Source organism: Opisthocomus hoazin, chromosome 2 (assembly GCF_030867145.1).
Source record: "Opisthocomus hoazin isolate bOpiHoa1 chromosome 2, bOpiHoa1.hap1, whole genome shotgun sequence".
In the NCBI taxonomy this organism is placed as follows: Eukaryota; Metazoa; Chordata; class Aves; order Opisthocomiformes; family Opisthocomidae; genus Opisthocomus; species Opisthocomus hoazin.
Window position 1 is genome coordinate 81,525,236 of NC_134415.1, and position 19,620 is coordinate 81,544,855.

The 19,620-nt window shown below is 41.9% G+C and overlaps 1 protein-coding gene across 1 annotated transcript in view; it reads right to left on the reverse strand.

Moving 5' to 3' along the window:
- LIN28B (lin-28 RNA binding posttranscriptional regulator B) overlaps positions 1-19,620 on the reverse strand; it is a 99,048-nt gene that overhangs the window by 33,737 nt on the left and 45,691 nt on the right. The window contains exon 4 of the mRNA XM_075447184.1: positions 8,685-8,869. Within this exon, the coding sequence (XP_075303299.1) occupies positions 8,685-8,869 (185 nt within the window). The remainder of the gene's footprint in view (positions 1-8,684; positions 8,870-19,620) is intronic.

Sequence of the window (19,620 nt, forward strand, 5' to 3'; positions counted from 1 at the left end):
CCTGGCACACTGAAACAGTTCAACTGCCTGTAATACTGTTTGCAGCAATTTGCTTGCCCAGACCCAAAGGTGAGGCTCCAGTGTGACCATTAGGCATATCAGTAAACCACAGCAGAGGCATGAATATATGCTGGTACTTTACTGTGTAGGAGAGAAAGCTCATCCCATGATAAAACGGAGTGAAGTGCTCAAGAGAACACGAGGCCTGAGAAGACATCCGATTAAAGAAAAATAGTCTGCATTCCGCAAACAGCGTATGTACTTCAGAAACCCATCTGCTGCGCAGGGACAGCTTTATTCTACATGAGGCTGCATAAAAATGACACCTTCCTACTCACGTCATCTGTTCCTTGTACATTTTCATAATGGTGTCTACTTACTTTAGCATCAAACTTGGATTTCTTATTATAAACACCATGAAAAATTTGGGGCCTCTCTCTTCTTAAATGTAGGCTTATGAACAGATACTAATGACAACTTTATCCAGGCTCTGCTCTGTTCTCAATACAAGCTTGCAATGAAGAAAATTAGTTTTCTATATCACTTAGAGATATCACTGCCAGTGGGTTCCCAGCTTGTGCTTTAGCACAGAAATCTGCATTCACCTGAAGCACGTGAACAGCCCTATCAGAAGGCACACCTGACAGAAAGGAAGCACAGATTTTCACATGTTTTGTCAACTTGTGTGCCTAACTGCAAAGCCCAATTCCCGCCTGCACCTGAGCGAGCAGGCTGAAACACTGCATGGTCATGCAAGTTCATCAGCAATGTGGGATCTGAAATGAGCCCCTACTTTCAGGTTGCCTTGTGATGAATTTGGTAGCTAAAAACATGCAAAACAAGAAAGCTGCCCTTCAGATGAACGAGGAATTGCCTTTATCACCACACAGCATAATACAGTGTGCCTGGGTACCCTAAAATAACTCTAACTGATCTTGGTCTGAGAAGCAGTGCAGCTGGTAAGCGACCAAACTGAGCTTTGTAGCTTGCATAGAACTATGGGCACTTGGTTTTGCAAATTAAACAATGTTCTCTACATTTGAAATTTGGAATGGGATTTCCTACATGTTGTCTGAAAGACAAAATCTTTTATTCTAATATTATACATATTGTTACGCACAACTGTAACCATTCCTACACCTAGCTCCAAGATCTGAGTACTGTTCTTTCGGCTCTGTATCTTGGCTCCCAAATGTCTGAGCTATGGAAATAGTCAGGAAAGGAAATACACTATCTTTGGAGGAAGGCAGCTCCCGATGCTGTGTGCTGGATCTGAGGGCAGAAGCTAGGCTAGCCATGGCTTGCTGTCTCCTGAGAGGCGAGGCTTTCCTGCATGTACTCTCACTCTGGGGCACCTATCCTACCATAGCACCTGGCATTTCCAGAAGATTGAAGTCCAGCTACATCACAAAGCTGGAGATGAAATCATGCCAAGAAGTGTATGGGTCCATAGATACTGGGCGCTATACACAACAGTCAGTGGCAGTTGTTTTGCCTTTCCTCCCTTAAGACACCTTCCTTTCATCTGTTGGTGAAGAAAATACCCGGTCTTGGAGATCTGATTCTGTTCTCATCAGGCTGGACAGACTGAGTTCTGGAAGCACGCCGTGTGTTTGGTATGCAGAAAGGCTGTGGCTGCTCAGCTCCCTTAAACACAGATGGATGATGGAGAGATTTTAACAAGGGCTGGCTAATGAGTATGTGCAGTAACGCTTTTCAGAGGCTTCTAACTTAGAATTGGATGGGTCCGCACAAAGAAAGATTAACCTCCTGCCCTAGAGATCCATCTCCAAGCCAGCTTTCAAGCCTCCAATCCACAGCACCATGTGGCAACTATTTTTAAAAGTTATCTATTCTTTAACCCTATTAATAAAGCCCCCTGGTTTTATCGCACTCTTGGAAAAACCTGAACTGTTGCTAAACCTTCCAAAAAGTTGTCAGCCTGAATAAAAGAGCAAGTATGAAAAACTTTGTCCCTAATGTTTGCAGTCCAGCAAAGATATAACCTTCTTAAAGTACTGGAGGAGTGCAAAGCTCTAAGCCTTTTTGGTTTTTTGCCCCCCCATTTTTTTTAAAAAAGCAGTTCATACTAGTTTAGTGGCTTATTATGGTACAGCCAGCAAATATCAATAATAAGATCAGGTAAGAAAGCACATCTTAGACTAGTGTTTATCCCCCTTTCTAGCCTATTGCCTAAGTGTGCAAATTATTAACTATATAAAACTGCACAAATAATCTCAAATTTTGCTTGAGAATCCAAGCTGTGTCCAGCAACTCAGGTACTTAACACACCATCTAATTGTCTTCTGCAGATTAGGTGCCAATACTGGAGAAATGCCTAAACCACTAATTGCCAGAGATGGAAAGTTCTACCTCCCTATTTCTTACAATCTCTCCTTAAAATACAGGCACCTGTTGGAAAGAGGAGAGTAGGCCAGAGGGACCTCATTTCATATGGCAGTTTTCATGTAAGAGAACAAAAACTACGGTGGTCTTTGCAGTCTGTAAGCCTAAGAGCGGTCTCAGACATCACTGGAAAGAGGAACTAAACACCCAACAGGATCACTGTGAAGCAGTGAGAAAGCACGCAGCCAAGAAAATGCCCTATGCTTGAAGAATGGGAAAAGCAAGAACGAAAACTGGAAAGAAAGAAATTCTGACGATCTAAAACCAGGTGAAAGAGTCAGGGAGGAGGTGTTCACATTTTAATTTCTGAAACACCACCCTCGGGTAAGGTCCTTTTGCAAGGCTGAATTTTCAAGATATCTGTGTAAAAGCCATGCAACTTCTGCATTACTTCTGTGCCAGCTTCCTCTTCAGAGCACGGCACAGCTGTGAATGCAAGCTACCTCGGAGAGGAGCAGGAAAATTCAACCCTTTGACAGTGACAGGCTGACACCATTTTGTGCCAAAGGCTACAAGTCCCTGAGCTTTGCAGCCGTTTCTCTGGACAGCTGGGTGCCCTCGCTCTGCCTGCCCCCCATCTCGCCCCAGTGCTGTTCAGGACCTGCCCAGAGCGGGTCCCCAGGGCTGACCGAGGGCAGAAGCGGACGTGTCCTCTGTGGCATAGCTGTGTGCGGTGACCGCTGGCCTGGCCTTGCCTTGCCTCCCAGCTCTCAGGCGAAGGGACTCTGCTGGGCTCTCCTCATCTGCCTCGGCCCAGTCTGTTTGTTAAGCATGGATTTTATCAGCTTCTTCCATTTCGGTACTAGTTCAGGGCACTTCCTTCCCAGCCTGTACCACTCCCATTATTCATGTCTGCTTCACAGAAATCTGCTCGGCTTGAGACTTTAGGAGGCTCTTCTGTGACCACTAAATTATACACTTGAGCATGATTCAGTCAGTAGTGATGGAACTGATACAATCTCAAGTTGGAAGTGACTTTCTATCATGTAACTTTGCTGTCCTAAACTAGCTCTCCTAGTGCTGTTAACTTCAGTCCAGACGTCCTCCACAGCGTTCCACCATGCCATCATCTCTGCCTGCATCACACTGGTTTAGCGGCTGTTTGTGCAGATGACAAGCTTCTAAAAAAGACTTATAAGATTTTCTTATTATAGACGGACTTCAGATCATCCACTGAATGTCTTCAGATATTAAATTAGTTCTGTGTCTGACTCAGACACAGATTAATTTTAAGTGACGGTTCATCAGGAAAGTATTATATTATTTAATTACAGCCCCCCTTCCCTAAGTGGCTGTATTGCCACCCAATTGGTGGTTTAGAAACGTTTTTCTTAATTCAAAAATTAGGCTTTTAGTCATGTCCAAGAGTTACTGGCAAACACTATTTATTATATCTTAACACAAAACCACTTCCTTTCTAGCTGTCTCTCCTTCGTAGATGTCTGTATTGGAAAAAGGGGTTTGAAGTGTTCATAGAATCATAGAATCATTAAGGTTGGAAAAGACCTCTAAGATCCATCCAGTCCAACCATCCACCCAGCACCACCATGCCTGCTAAACCATATCCCCGAAGTGCCACATCTACACGTTTTTTAAACACCTCCAGGGATGGCGACTCCACCACCTCCCTGGGCAGCCTGTTCCAATACCTGACCACTCTTTCAGTGAAGAATTTTTTCCTAATATCTAACCTAAACCTCCCCTGATGCAATTTGAGGCCATTGCCTCTTGTCCTATCGCTAGTTACCTGTGAGAAGAGACCAACACCTGCCTCACTACAACCTCCTTTCAGGTAGTCGTAGAGAGCGATAAGGTTCCCCCTCAGCTTCCTCTTCTCCAGACTAAACAACCCCAGTTCCCTCAGCCGTTCCTCGTGAGACTTGTTCTCTAGACCCCTCACCAGCTTCGTTGCTCTTTGGACATGCTCCAGCAATGCAATGTCCTTCTTGTACCGAGGGGCCCAAAACCCAACACAGAGATGCTGCAGTGCTCATTACTATTTAGCCAGCTGAGCTACAAATACACAGCTATTTCACTAGCCACATTCCCAGAACATAATTCAGCATCACCGTTTATCCAGTGGCAACGCTTCATTAAGCTCCCTCATTTCCAGCAGCTCCCTACTCCCTCCCTCACAGCTTACTTGCAGGGCTGTATTACAAACCAAGTCAGTGAAATGTTTCACGTCAAACCCAGAATCTCACAAAATACTACTTACTTATTACATGTTTAAATCCAACCCACTTACTGATACAGGTCATTCGTCTTAGAAAGCTTCCCTGCCACAAGTGTGATATTAGTGGAGAGGTAGCATAGGACTGAAATGTCATAAATTAGAACTGGGAGATGGACCTATACCCTTAATTATTTCTTCCTTGTCCATGCTTTCTTGCTACATTTTATTGGTTCCATTTTGTTGTAAATACTTCAAAACCAAAAAAGAAAAATAAACATCCTCCCTGTTCCCCCTGAAACATTCCACGTGAAGCAGATGCCAAGCCAAGCACATACAGCACTACAGACACTAAAAAAATATCCAATTTTGAGCTCCTACTAGAATATTTACAGATACTGGATAATACCTCTAGGTCCCAAAGATAACTCTAGCTTCTAGTCCTGTGAGCACCACGCATCTTCGTTGTTAATATTGTGCCAAAGGTCTGTGGGTGAAATTTATCTAAATATACACTGCACTAAAGAATGTTTTCCCTGCTATATAAATTTATAAAAATAATCTTAAATAAAAAGTTACAATTGATAAAATGGTCTTTTACCTGGTTACACTTTAGGTCACATACAAACACTGGGAGTGTTTGGTTTTTTGTGGGTTTTTTTTTTTAAAAGAGTGTAATTTTTTTTTCCCTTCTCCAAACCTTACTCTGAGATGGTGGGCTAGGTTCTGACTTCATAGAATCATAGGTTGGAAAAGACCTCTAAGACCATCAAGTCCAACCGTCAACCCAACACCACCATTCCTACTAAACTATGTCCTGAAGTGTCACATCTACACGTTTTTGGAACACCTCGAGGGATGGGGACTCAAGCACTTCCCTGGGCAGCCTGTTCCAATGCCTGACCATAATTTCATTTATTCCACTCTAAACCAAGATTTCACAGACTTATCTACAAGTCACTGAGCAGGTGATTAAGGTATGAATTCAGAGTACTTTACTGCATCAGCTCCCCACAGTCAATCCTAGAGAGCAGCACAGCGTGCTCTTGTGTCAGCTCGCTGTCAAAGTTGAGCAAAACACACAGTGTTCGGCATGTGTTAAGAGCTCCTACGCAGGCAGCCGCAACCTGCTGCAGTGTAATGTGTTGCAAATTCATCCCCTGGCTTACTTAGGTAGGGACCAGCCCCTAGAGCTGCCACTGTGCATCTCTGCCACAAAACACCACTCCTGAACCCACACTTGTCAGATGCAAATCCCAGCTGAGTCTCATTTAGAAACCTCCCCTCTAGCCCAGATGACTATGGACACTGTGAAAAAATACATATATAAGACACATGGATATTACAACAGATTAAAGTAAGGCCTGGGACCTCAAAGCCTGCAGGCTGCTGATAGCCGCAGCTTTGTTTCACACGGACCACAGAAGACTCTCCCTTCCTTGTACCGGTGCGCGCTAGCGTGCTGGCTGGGAAAGGTGCCGAGGCAGCCAATATCACCAATAGCAATCACAAAGCCCTCCCACATATATTATAAACTTAGTGTGGCCCATAGTAACCCTGAAGGGGAAATACTATTCTAGCAAGGTCCCCACAGCAACGACACCCTGCAAATCACAGAGACCCTGAGCCTACTGTGGAAGCACCACAAAATCTACAAAAAATCACCAATATTTGATAACCTCAGTATCATTATTTTCTCCCCCCACATATATTGCTGCTTTTCCCACCTTTGCTACCTCTAACTTTTTCTGTCAATTCTTTCCTTCTGCCTTAAATCTTGCCTACACCATTAATAGAGTCATGGGATCCATTCAAACGGGATCCATTTAAAAAGATGTTGCGAGGCTTGGCCCTCACACTGTTGCACTGATAACGTAGAAAAGAGAAACACAGGAACATGGAACAAACTTTCATAAATTGAAGCAGTTCTTGCAGTATAACATCAATCTTCAAGGAATTTTCCACTACATGTGCTGGAGATGCACCTCTTTAACTGGCTAGCCGTTCAATCAAAACTAATTTTCCTCCAAGCAAAGACACTAATCCTTACTGAGTGATGATGTCAGTGGTAATTCAGACATTTCAAATTTCGGACTTTTTTGGTGTCTTATGACTTAAGCATAAGAATTTTGAGACACAAGTGGGTAGATATTTTAGCCTACGTTTTCAAATTAAGTCTATTTAATTTTGAGTTTTTCCTTCTTTAAAGGCAAGTGAACAGGAAAGAGTGCATTGTCTCCTGGATCACCCCTCTGCACTGTTTTTTAGAGTATACCTGTTCATTTTTTCTATGCTTTAGCTATTACAAAACATCACTGAAAGTAGGATTCATCTCACCTAACTTGAGAGACTTGTAAGGGAAGTATCTATAGCACTGGAGCTAGTCTCCCTTTGTAGTCTGTGAAGAGAAACAGCCACTAGGCAAATTCATCCCTAATATTTTAGATGCTTCCCTAGGATGAGATGAATTGCACTCTGAAAGTACTGCTTCCTCTGCATTGACTACACTGTGCACTATAGATATCTACATTTGTTCAAATCCCTGTCTCCAACAGGAATTTTTCCTGATCTACTTACAACCTGTCCATTTAAATTTCAAGGATTTTGAAGCAAGGACTGCCTTCCTTCACATACATGTGCAAACCCCAGGACAACAGTACCATGACTGCATGACTGTGGCCTTTATTTGCTGCCGTAGTATGAAACATCTATAACAATGGTATTGCGAATACCCTAAACAGATTAGTAATTGCAGTTCATGGAAAACCAATGGTTTAAGTAAGAATTATATAGTAAGCCTAGCTTGGGGAAGGGGGGGAGAAAAAAAAAAGAAAAAAGATTTTTCAGAGCCATTGCATGCAACATAACTCTGAATGGCCAGATATGGTAAGCAAACAAAAAGAAAGCTTTGTCTGGCTTACAAAGTCTCTCCTTGTTGTGGTTATGGACTCTGATCTGTTACAGCAGCAATAAATTTTGTTCATGGCCTTTAGCTTTTACAAAGAAGGTGAAAGAGGGACAATATCATGTTGTCTCCAGTCCTTAATTAAAGAAAAAAAAAGAAAAAAAAAGAGGAAAAAAAAAAAAGAAGCCTTTTAACAGAGGTGGGGACAAGTGGAGTTCATCTGTAGCCAGCAAAGGCTTCTGATGCTCTGTTTCTCGAGGCTGGGCTTCACTGCCTTTCCAGGTGATCCTCTCCTTCCCAAGCTACTCTTTGCTTCAGAATTTGCAATGGAAGAGAGACACTTTTCAGTCATGCCATACACCAAATACTGCAGGCAAAACTTGGCTGTCTGGTGTTCTTGCTAGCATCCTTCACAAACTATATATTCCCCTTGATCTCAGTCATTAGAGCTACTGGGCTGGGCAAGACCATGAGGAAAAAAGGGAGATTCACCTAAATACAAGAACTCTGGGGCAGGAAGGCTGTCCTTAAGGAACTAGGTACAGGTGGCTTCGTAATGAAGAGGATTACAGAACTTCTTCAAGCCATCAGAGGCAGAAAGTAAAGTGAAACAGGGCAAGTGAGACTGTGGCACTTGTGCATAAAGAAGTGCAGCGCTTGAAACTAACATGGAATTTGTAAAATACTATTACAACAGTTCTTCACCCGTCTTTAAAAGTCCTGGAAACACCTGATACTCTGTTCACTGAGTAAAAATACAATTAATCAAACCATGTACATCTCAACCCTGACAGCACCACCTACACTTTCTTCTGTATAAAACTACCGATGCACAGTTTAAAACCCCACTGCACACAATAGACTCTTTAGCATGCACAATTCTAACCTAAACATGATGTTATTTCACCTGTATTCAGACTGACCTCTCTTCTCAGTCTAACAGCAATATTTTCCAAGCAATATTACATTCCTTTGAAGGCTCCCTCTAATTCAATAAAACCTTCTCAAGTAAAACCAATGAAGTGGGTGATTTATGTAGTTGTATAGACACAGCTTAGTAAGTTAAATCAAATTACTAGGGTACACGTAAAATTTACACAGAAGGGTTTCCTTTCACAAGTGAATAAATGCTCAAAACATAATCTCAAGAAAAACTTGCAGAGAAAAAAAAGGGGGATAATAGCAAAGTAAGGTAATTACCTATCTCCCTTTGGTTTTCTTTTTTGTACTGTCTTCCCTTTGGGTCGTCTTTCACTTCCTAAACAGGGGCTCCCACCAGGGCCTGTTACCCGTATTGATTCAAGGCCTTTGGAAGATTTCTTAAAAGTAAATTCCACTGGTTCTCCTTCTTTTAGGCTTCTAAATCCTTCCATGTAAAGCTTGCTCTGTAAATAGGAAAAATACTCTTGGTTACCATTGCCTTAAGAACAATACTTACATTCATAATCAACAGGACAAATAATCCCGTCTACTATCCTAGCATACACACAGGTTGAATAACAGTTTCCTCTGCGCAAGCTATAGCAGACGATACTACAAATTATAGTCCTGGACACACTGAAAAGACTATTCAACACTAAACAAGTAACAAGAACCTATTTTCAGTATCAACAAAACTGAAATAATATTTTCCTTTTCTGTGATGAATGCTATAGACATAAGAAGCAGAGAAAATGCCGTATTCTTAAAACCCCCGTCTAACAGGCATTGGGAACTGAAAAGGCTTTTTTGACAAAATGGAAAGAGAACAAATGTTCACTTCAGAGCTAATCTGTTTATGATCAAAATTATCGTAATTCATATTCCTTATATCTAGGACATGGCTCTGCTGCTCTGAAAATGACTCAAAGATACAATGAGCACAAGAGGCAGGAGGAAGGCACTCTGAACAAAGTCCACTAAAATGTGCAACTCAAATACCCCTAGTAAACTGCTAAATTTCTGTTCACTACCCTAAGAATCTCACCTAGTCAGCATGATATAGGTACAGATGTTTTTTTCATTCACAGAAAAGGAAATTATTATCATCAGGGCAAGTGAAATAAATACTGATAAATCTTTTAATATTACACTGTAGCAGCAAAACCTTGCACAACCTGAAGTCAACAGGAGCTCACCAATGATTTTGATGCAATAAAAATTTTCATCTCAGTTCCTGATAACTTATGTACAATAGTAAGTCTACACCCCAGGACAAATCTGATGAATCAAACTCTTAAATAAAATGATCATCAAGTTAAGTGAGAAAATTTTTTTTTGGGGGGAAAGATAAAATGATAGACACTGGTTGCACTGAACATTTATTTTAGGTGTTACACATTACATGGATGAGATCAGTTGGACTCACAGAGCATATTACAAAATCTGTCAATTTCCAAATATTTGTAGTTTTTGCAGGACAGTTATGAAACATTTTTTCCTCCTTTGCTCATGAACTCTTCATAGCAAAGAGAAAAACGTATCCTGACCGATTCTTACTCCGTTCTCCGGCATTCACTTGGTCAAACTGTGGAGTCAAGAAGGGAATCTTCACTGCAGGTGCCACCCCACTCAGTCACACGTCAAAAAGAGCCAAGCGACACTGGCTCTGAAAGTCACATCTACTACCCCGCAAACGCAACTAGGGAATGTCTTCAAATCAGATGGCCATCCCTGATATTGGCTCCCTGTATTCACGTTACGGGTATGGGAGGTTTGCAGCACCAAGACGCTATTTTAGCAGAGCACAAGAACTGACACCTACAGGTTCATAGTTCATAGACAAAAAAGGGAGCTGGTCTCTTCACATTGTTGCATGGAGAACAGGACTGGAGGCAGCAGGACCGAGCTGCTTCAGGGGAAACTCCATCTGGACATACGGGGAAGCTGCGCACTAGGAGGAGAATTACACAGAGAAGTTGTGTAGTTCCCTTAGCTGGAAATACCTCAGCCTCAGCTTAACAGGGCACTGAATAACCTAATCCAAGGCCCTGCTTTCAGCAAAAGGTTGAACCGGACAATCTCAAGAGGTCCCTTCCGACCTAGATGTTTCTGTGATTCACATACCGTAATCCTGAGCTGCATCACACCCGGTGGGACTGGGAAACGGGATTTCTATTCCTGGCTCTGCAGCAGAGTTACCTCCAGAGACGTGTGTCACGCAACTTCTCCCTGTCTTTCTAAAGAGGGACACCACTGCAAAGTCCATCTCCCACAGCACTAACAGACTAAGTTAAAAATTATAAAGCAATTGGGAATACTTATTTTAATGAAACCATGTGAAAGCACATGCACCTTTGCTACCAAAAACCCCACGTGCCAGAGCAGCTCAGTTCTCACAGCCTGCCTGGCAGTAACCATTTGTAATGCAGCTAGACACTACCAATGCCAGTGTGACAGAGGGACTCAGTTGCTTGTAATTTTTCCAGCAGCCAAAAGCAAGCAAGAACGCAGCTCCACTGCTTAGGATGAAGGCTGGTTTTGCTTATCCAGTTCTGCAGCTCTAGTACACATGGCTCTTCCACCAAATGCTGTAACAGTGTGAAGCATGACACAAGTAGTTGACTTTCTAGGTGAGATGTTGAGCACTATTTAAGGGGGGGCGGTTCGTGTGATGTGTGCAGTACGGAGCAGCGGAGAACACTCATGAAGGAAGACATATATAATATCTGGTCCCTAGATCATAAGCTTGGCTGTTTTTTGCAATGAAAACACAAGGTATGACAAAGGAAATACGCAAATTTTCTCACTAAGACAACTGGAAGACAGTAATTCTACATAAACCAATGAAACAAACCACCCAGGAAGACAATATTATTTCAAGCAAGCCCTCAACTTTGAACTGTCTACATAGCAATAAGGGGATCTTTGTCACAATAAAGGAACATGAGTTCAGAATACAGGCAGAGAAGACACCATCACTCATCAGCTGGAACAACAGGTTCTGCCTGTGGCATGAATCCATCCACACCTCTTCAGTCTTCAGCAGCCATTAGGGAAAATCTTATTAAAAAGAAAGAACTGAACAATACGTATTTCATCCCAAACTAAAACATATAGTTAAATGTTCCAAAACTAGGCAATCTTGACAACACAGATAGGTGCTAATCACAAGGGGAACCTCAAGCAGATAAACAAAGGCCCTCATTTCTCAGTAACACCAAACATGGTATGGATGCGTTTGTCTTTTTGTTTAATTACAACTTAATGAACACATAGTAAAATCTCAGCAAGACTTAAGCATTTTTCCTTTCTAAGATTCACTGTTATAAAACAAACACCGAAAGGCTGACATCTGATACGCACATAACATCTTCTACTTAACTTCAAACGAAAGAAGTACTTATTTAAAACACAACCTAAACCAGGGCATTATTAATACTCTAAAATGTTTTTAATTTTCTCATTTCACTTTTAGCAACAGATCTTTTATTTCCAAACAAAGCACTATATTTACAGGAGAGATTTTTAAAACACATTTAAAAACCAAAGTAATGGAACAATTACACTTTCATAAATCACATATTATGCAAGTGCACATTTTTTTTGCATGTTTGTTTTTTCAAGCACTTTTAACAACAGAAAATGTTGAAAAAACCACTTCAAACAACTTGCACAGTACTCTCCTTGAATACACCTCAACAGCTTTTCAATGTTATAGAATGATTTGGTGCCATCTGACTTACTGTGTAAATGTATACTACTATGCTGTCAGCCAGCTCATGGTGAGATTATCTGAGGGTGCAGTAACAATTCAAAGCTGTAGTGAAAAAATGGCGTTTGGAAACCAGCAAAACAAATCTAAAACCTGAATCCCTCTTCACTGGTCTGAAGAGTTGGACAAAAAATGTCTGTAAAGTTGTTAATTTAATGTTGAGAGACCTAGCTCAGTATTTTCCTTGCATTACTTAAACAAATAAAACCCACACAATTAAAAGCAGCCAGAGTTTCAAGTCAGTGAACCATTTCTAGAGCCCTGAATGGGGTGCATGGGCACACCGCCAATGAACAAATGGAAAAACTTAAAAGCAACATGCTTTTCCTTTCTCTCTCTTTCAGCTGTCAGAGACTTTGCTCTTCTTTTTACCAGCAGTCAATACAGTGATTTCAGACTAGAGCTTTTTTCCTTTTTTCAACTTGACAGTGCCATTTCTATTTTTTTTAATAGACATCCCATTATTTCGTTGTATTTTACCCTATAACATAAAGTCTCACACGTCTCTGTCACAAGCAACAGCTTGGTCCAAAATGCTGACAATTTCCTAAGAGTATTAGCAACTACAAAAAAATAAGTGGAAAAATCCATGATCACAAGTTCTTGGAAAGCATTTCCTACTATGAAACAAAAATCAAAACATAACAAATACAAACTGTATCAGCAAGATGGTCCCTAAGAAATGTTCCATTTCCTGGGCAGTATCAGGGGCTCTACAAAAGAAAGCTCTCACCGGGCTCTACAGAAGAAAGGAAGTTTGGAATTAAGGCTCATTACAGAGGCCCGATCGCCTCCGATACGTGTGCATCACTTTTATTAATGTGTGGGGAGGGAAGGGAGAACAGGGTCTCAGTATGTGCCTCCACACAACAACTCTGCTGTGAACAACTGCTGTCACAGACATTAAATTCTTTAGGGGGGTGAGGGGAAGTTATTTGGTGGCATTCTGCTTAGATCGCTTGTTTTCTGTATCTCTCATTTCTGCCCCTTTTTATCTAGTGATTGATTGATTGCTCAGTACAATGACCAGATGCCACCAGTATGCTGGGTTTCCCAAAGTATGAAAACAGTTTTCCCTCCAAAAATATCTACAATTAAATCCAGACATGAAGGAAATCATATCCTGAAGCCAACTGCACTAAAGATTGTAAGAAATTATCTCCAAAACAACCTCGTACAGTTCTGCCAAAAGCCAGCAATCTTTGAGTAAAGTCAGAATACAGAGTAAGAGGACTCAGAAATAAAACAATTTACACTGGTTCTACACTAGTGCTCTTACCTCTGTTAGGTCAAAATCAGAATTAAACTGTTGTACATGGCAAATGTTAGGGGAAGCACTGCAAAATAAGATCAGTTGCGTGACGCTTAAGTCCTGCTGCAAGGACTTCTGCTGTCCACGAGGTTTGTGAAGATCATGTATTTTTTTCAGGCAGAATGTTAAAATAAACAAAAAATTCACTACACTGAACAACAGCCCCTCTGAGAGCAACGCGTAGCTCTGCTGCACTAACACAGAATTTGAAGGCCAGGCACCCACAAGACAACTCGCCATTGCTCCGGCTGACCTCAAGGGCTTTTTCCTGCTCCTAGAGGCTTATCTTGCACCAAATCTGTCACTTCTTGGGCCTCCCCATAAGCCAATTTAACTCCCTAATCTGACAGGAAACAAACTCCGCTTAAAAAGGGGGGGGAAGGATAAGAGGAAGAGGAAACAGGGATAGATTTTTGTTTTTCCAGGGAGCTAAATCTGTTCACAGAAAGGTTCAATGAGCTCCAGGGCACACGCAGTGGAAATGGCAACCTCTGTGATCAGAATGTGTTCCTTAACATTTTACGTAAAAAATATACAGTATTACAAATACATTTTTTAAAGCTTAATATAATACAAATTAACTTTAAATATAAAGCTATAAACCACTCTATTGCGCAAAGACTTGCACTCCAGCTGTTAGGCAATGAAGAGCCATATACACTACAAGTATACAACATTTATAGATGGGATGAGCCATTGCAAGTAACTTCACAGTAGGAAAAGACCTGGTATGTAGGCAGTCACTGCAACACAGCTGGTACACTGCAATTTCACATCCTTATTTAGCTGGAATTTGTTTCTGTCTTGAATTTCCACCTCGACCATAGCCATGTTCATAACCTTGCTCCCATTCATCATCCTGTCGCTGTCCCCACACTGTTACTCTTCTTACTGAGAAGTGTGCAAAGGTATTTATTTAGCTTTTGAACAAAAGGCTCTAATTCAAAACCCCCCTCCCTATACAACAGAAGAATTTCTTCATGCTCAGTTTATTTATATGTCTAAAGAAACTTTTATTAACTGCTTTAACTCTTAAGAACTTTAAGTAAATTCTAACTCATCGGAATACTTTCAGTTCTTGTTCCACCAAAACTTCCAAGAAGTGACTTCCTTTCATAAACTACTCCTCCTTCCTCTCTCATTACCTCTTCTCTACCAATATCCCTCTCGGGAGTAGGTTCTCTGCTGGAAGGATTGGGTAATTTCTCACAATTCTCATTCTCCTTTACTTGGGATTCAACTTGAACCTTTTCTCCATTTAAGCCTCCAGCTCACTTATGTTCACTAACCACTTCTCCTAATTTAACAAATATGCCCCTTAAAAAAATTGTTAATGACTTTTTATCATTCCATTTAACTTAAACCAAACTAACCCAGTTCATGTTTTGCCTTCATTTTTGAACAATCCGGTTTTCTATAAGGTCAGCAATTCCTTCCAAGTCCAAAATAACACAACTTCTATTCTGAATTACTCTTTCGGTAAGAAAACTATTGACTGCCATGTACAGAAATATCACATCATTATAATATCATTTGTGCTTAAATACAGATCTGGCCTACTACATAGCCTATCTATAATGTTACTATTCCTACTAGTATTCCTCTCTCATAATACTGTTACTACACTGCCTGTATATAAATCCTAAGCTAAAGGTCTACAACAGCTTTTTCGGAATTCTTTCCCAAAGTGGTTTTGACCAAACAGATTCTATTGTGTCCACGCTACTGTTTGTTTCTTTATGTGGTGCCACTTCATTCACGACACACCTTGCTAATTTTCTGCATCATTTTCAGTATTTGTGTTCAGGCCATGAATGCTATGTGACCGTGTTTCCGCTCCCTCTGTATCTGGTTACACGTTCAGCACCAGCTGTTCTAGTTTTGTATACTAATGAAAAGAGCCTGGATAATAAACATCTCGGTTGCTTCTCCCTGACATCACCCTCTTCTCGCTATAGTAAGTGTATTTTTTTGTTAGTGTACCACCCACACAACTAGTCTTCTCCTACTAGTTTTCGCCCTTCCTTTGCTCCTTTGTGTAGACCATTTGTGCTACTGCACATGCAATTCTCATTTACACAATTTTCCTTCTTCTGTGCTTTAATACCAGGCGTGAAAATTAAGCTGCCCTCTTCTCCCATTTCTTAGTTTAAGTACTCTCTCATCAGTCACGCCAGGCACGAGACACAGTTTTAGGACTCAGTTCAGTCAATTCGAAGAGTTGGTTCCTCTTCCCCCACCTCAGTCTCACATTGACTCAGGAGGAGAACTGTTTACCTCTTCTTGGTAATGCCAGGTCTTCTGCTATGTTTCTGCTGCCTGAACCAGTTCTATGAAGAATCAGAAAAACACCAGCCCACCTCAAACGAAGCCACGCAAGTGTGCAGCCATGGCACGTAAGGCTGTCCTTGTTCAGCACCTCACCAACTTACCATGTACACTGGCTCAGTGATCTTCTGAAACCACGCTGTTAATCCCGGACAGTTTATAACACCCACTGAGAAGCATCATCTTCTCTTGACAGCCTCCTGACGGTCCACCACCTCCAACCCCCTGCTCACAAGTGCTCCCTCGCTACTGGCTGACCACCCCACCTCTGGGAGCCCCACAGATCCCCCCAGGATGTAGGCCCTTCCCTGCCTTCCATCTCCACTGGGCTATTCCACCCTCAGGTGGGCACCCTCACTTCATGCAGCTGAAACCACCCCATTCTCTGGTACAAACACTCTTATCTGCTGTAAGGCAGTCCTGCAGAAACCCGAAGGCTCTTTCTACAAAACTGGAAACAAACAGACCTGACCTTTTACACAATCATTACATAGGGAAGATTATTCTCTATTTTCACTGGGAGGAGGCACCTTTTTTTTTCCTTTTTCCTTCTTTCATGAGGCAAGGGCCTGAGGTGCAGATGAACAGGCTCTCCAAGGCACCCTGACATTCAATTCATCTTACTGAAGTGTCAAATGCAAAACTTCCCAACAGGGGAGAAAACCAGCATGGCCATGCTGTGGGCATGGTGTATCTCCTCCACCGAAAAATTCATGACAATGGTGAGCTTCGTACTTTCGTAGTGTCCAGCCAGGTGGAGCATTTTTCGAGCCCCCTTTCTGTTAAAAGCCCAGATCTCCCAGGCAGAGGTCAAAACAAGCCGTTATTGCGGCTCTTGTTCTATTACCTGGAAAAAGCTGCCAGAGAGTCCTAGACCTGCTCCCTCCCCACCTTCTGGCAAAGAAAAAAAAAACAAAAACAAAACCAAAAAGTGTGAGCCACCAGATATCCATGAACGCCACCGAGTCTGGTTCTCTCATTTCTTCCACGAGGGTATCAATGTACTGAAACACACACGATGAATACAGCTGAGCTCTCTCCTGACTGGTATCTCTGCCGTAAGTTTAATGGTGAGGACAGAACACAGTATGGCCACGACTGACTCATTTTGAGAAAACACACTGAGTATACTGGAACGCAGTTCTCCCGTAACAAATCTAAACATCAGCCGATCTCAATGTAGATCATCTCATAAACACAGGTGGAAGAGCAAGAGCACAGGAAGGCCCAACGTACAACCCACACAGTTGCTGCATTTTTCAAGTACTGAAAATGTACTCCGGTAGAAAGCACAGACTCAATGGTTGGCGTTATTTCACCTAAAACTAAACCACAATTTCCTCCAGATTTACTGCACGTTTCTGGTGTCGTTAACCACATTTTCAGAAACAACTGCAGCACCTCTATTTTCCACGCGCTCACCCTACGATGTCTATAAGCTTCGTTGCTGCGCTTCTCTATACACCTCTACACATGGGAATGACAATCCCTTACGCCGGGAGATGTTTTAGTGATACAAATCTTTCCCATCCACCTCCCTCATCACCTCCTACCGTCCCAAGAGGCTGCATATGAATAAAAAGAAATTAGGCCTGGATTGTGCTCTGTAGGATCTTTCTCTGCACATGGCCCTTTCCCTTCCCCTGCATAAAAGCGGCCTGAGAGAGAGTACTGTTTTCTTACAGCAGACGCTTAACATCCATCTCCGGGAAGCTGTCCTTAACCATTAAATTTGACACCGCTAGCAAAAAATAGTACCAGGAAAATACTGGGAGAGCGATTCATGCACCTTTTGCCATCCCAGCTTTCCATGAGAAAATCGAGTGGTTCACGTCTTGCCAGCAGAGAGGAAGGGCTAACACTGTGAGCAACGGCAGAAGCCACAGGCTGACACTGAAGAAAGGCATTTCGTATAAATGATTCAGCAAGTCAGCGGTACAGAGGGAGTCCTGAACCTCTGAAGACAGTTCAGCTCACCCTATTCTCATGGCAAAATACACCCCAATTACACTGACCTGCCTCTTTCTTCCTGAAGCGTGGCGTAACAGGCAGCTACCAACAACTCTGCAGACCAACAGCGGAACAGCACGTTTGGGAGAAGGTAGCTGGGCTATGTTGGTAGATACAGGCTAACACATACCCAGGACAGAAACGATCTTGCTTGTGAGCAGTAAATTGAGGTTAGGACTGTGGGGTGGGAAGGATGGAGGTAAGGGAGGGGATGGTAGTTGGACTGTGCTGAAACTCAGCAAATTGACTTTCTCAAGGTGACAGGGTGGTGGAAGGGCTGGGACATGCCAAAAGACCAGGCAGGGGTGGCAGCCTACAAGGAACAGGCTAGGGCAATGGCCTCAACAAGGGTTTACAGCCCAGTCCTGACTTGGACTGTGCTGGCAGTCCTCCCCTGACACTATCTCCTCCTCTTTCTCCTTCTCCTCTGGTCCCAGCTACCTAGAGGCTAGAGCCCAAAGAACTGTCCTCACACCACCACCACCTCTCCCAGGCTCTGGGCTGAGAAACGGAGCCCACCAGCCCAGCACAGTGCCAGAACTGCAACCTCATGGGTCCCCGCCTCAGAAACCCGAGATCCCTGCTGTGGAGGATGCTTTCTGAAAACTACCATAAGCTGCATTAGTGCAAAGCCCTTCCATGCTTCAATGACCTCTTTTAATTCTTCAGAGAGAAGAAAGCTGTCTGCTTGAAAGCTACTGTGAGCCAGGGAGTGAGGGAGTAAGTGAGCACATATGATATTTTAGCCAACTGGGAGTAACTATGCCCTAAGCAATCCCAAGATAAAAATCCATTATCTTGTAAACAGGAACCTCTCTCAAACTATTCTCAAAGCTTCTGGGCAAATATTGTTTTTACTTTTATGGTACAGGTGTCCTTGGTTCTCACCGAGGACTCGCATTGCACTGTGTAAGGTCCTGCACAAATGATCCAAGGAGGCATGGTCTATCAACGGGCAACACACCAACGCTGCTACATTATTTGGAAGTCAAAACCTACATTTACTATTTATTTTTTAATTCAATTTATTTAAAATTCCAATATGTGAAACACATACTCGTTAGAATATTTGTTTACTAAAATCAAACTCACCATGCACACAAAAATAAGACAAGAACATCTGACGAAATTGGTGGGATTCAAATGTCATCTCTCATAAAGCCAAGAAGTGATAAATAGGCTGAAATTTTTATTGCGGCTGGTTTATTTTTAAGTTGTAGCTATTGTCACAACATTATGTAAACTGTAAAACCAAAACACTTTTTCCTTTACTATAAAGGCAAAATTACACAGCAACATTTATACTGTATTAATAGTTCCTGACTTACGAGTCAAGTTCTCTAGTATTTCTATGCTTTTTTATTATGGTTAATCTTCCTTAGCTATTTTGTACAGCAGATTATACATTTACTAATTTTTCCATTTTTTTAATCTAGTACTAGATAATCTAGTATCCCATCAGTTCAACCAAGTTAAAGCTATAGCCAGCTACATCTTAATTAGATACGAATTTATCAGAATTACAATATTCAGATATTTGAACAAAAGAACACTCTTGTCTTGGAGGACGAATGCGCACAAGGCTACTTTATACTTCAAACCCTTATCACTTTTTTTTTTTTTTTGAGGGAAGGGAGTGGCAGATCATCCAAATACATGAAGTACTGGACAGCAGTGAAACGAGTGATACATGTCTAACACTATCTGGACATAACAGGAAATTAGTGGGTAACTTAAAATTAAATTGTTTTTTAGAAATACACAGCAGTAGAAGGAGATAGGGTTAATGATTC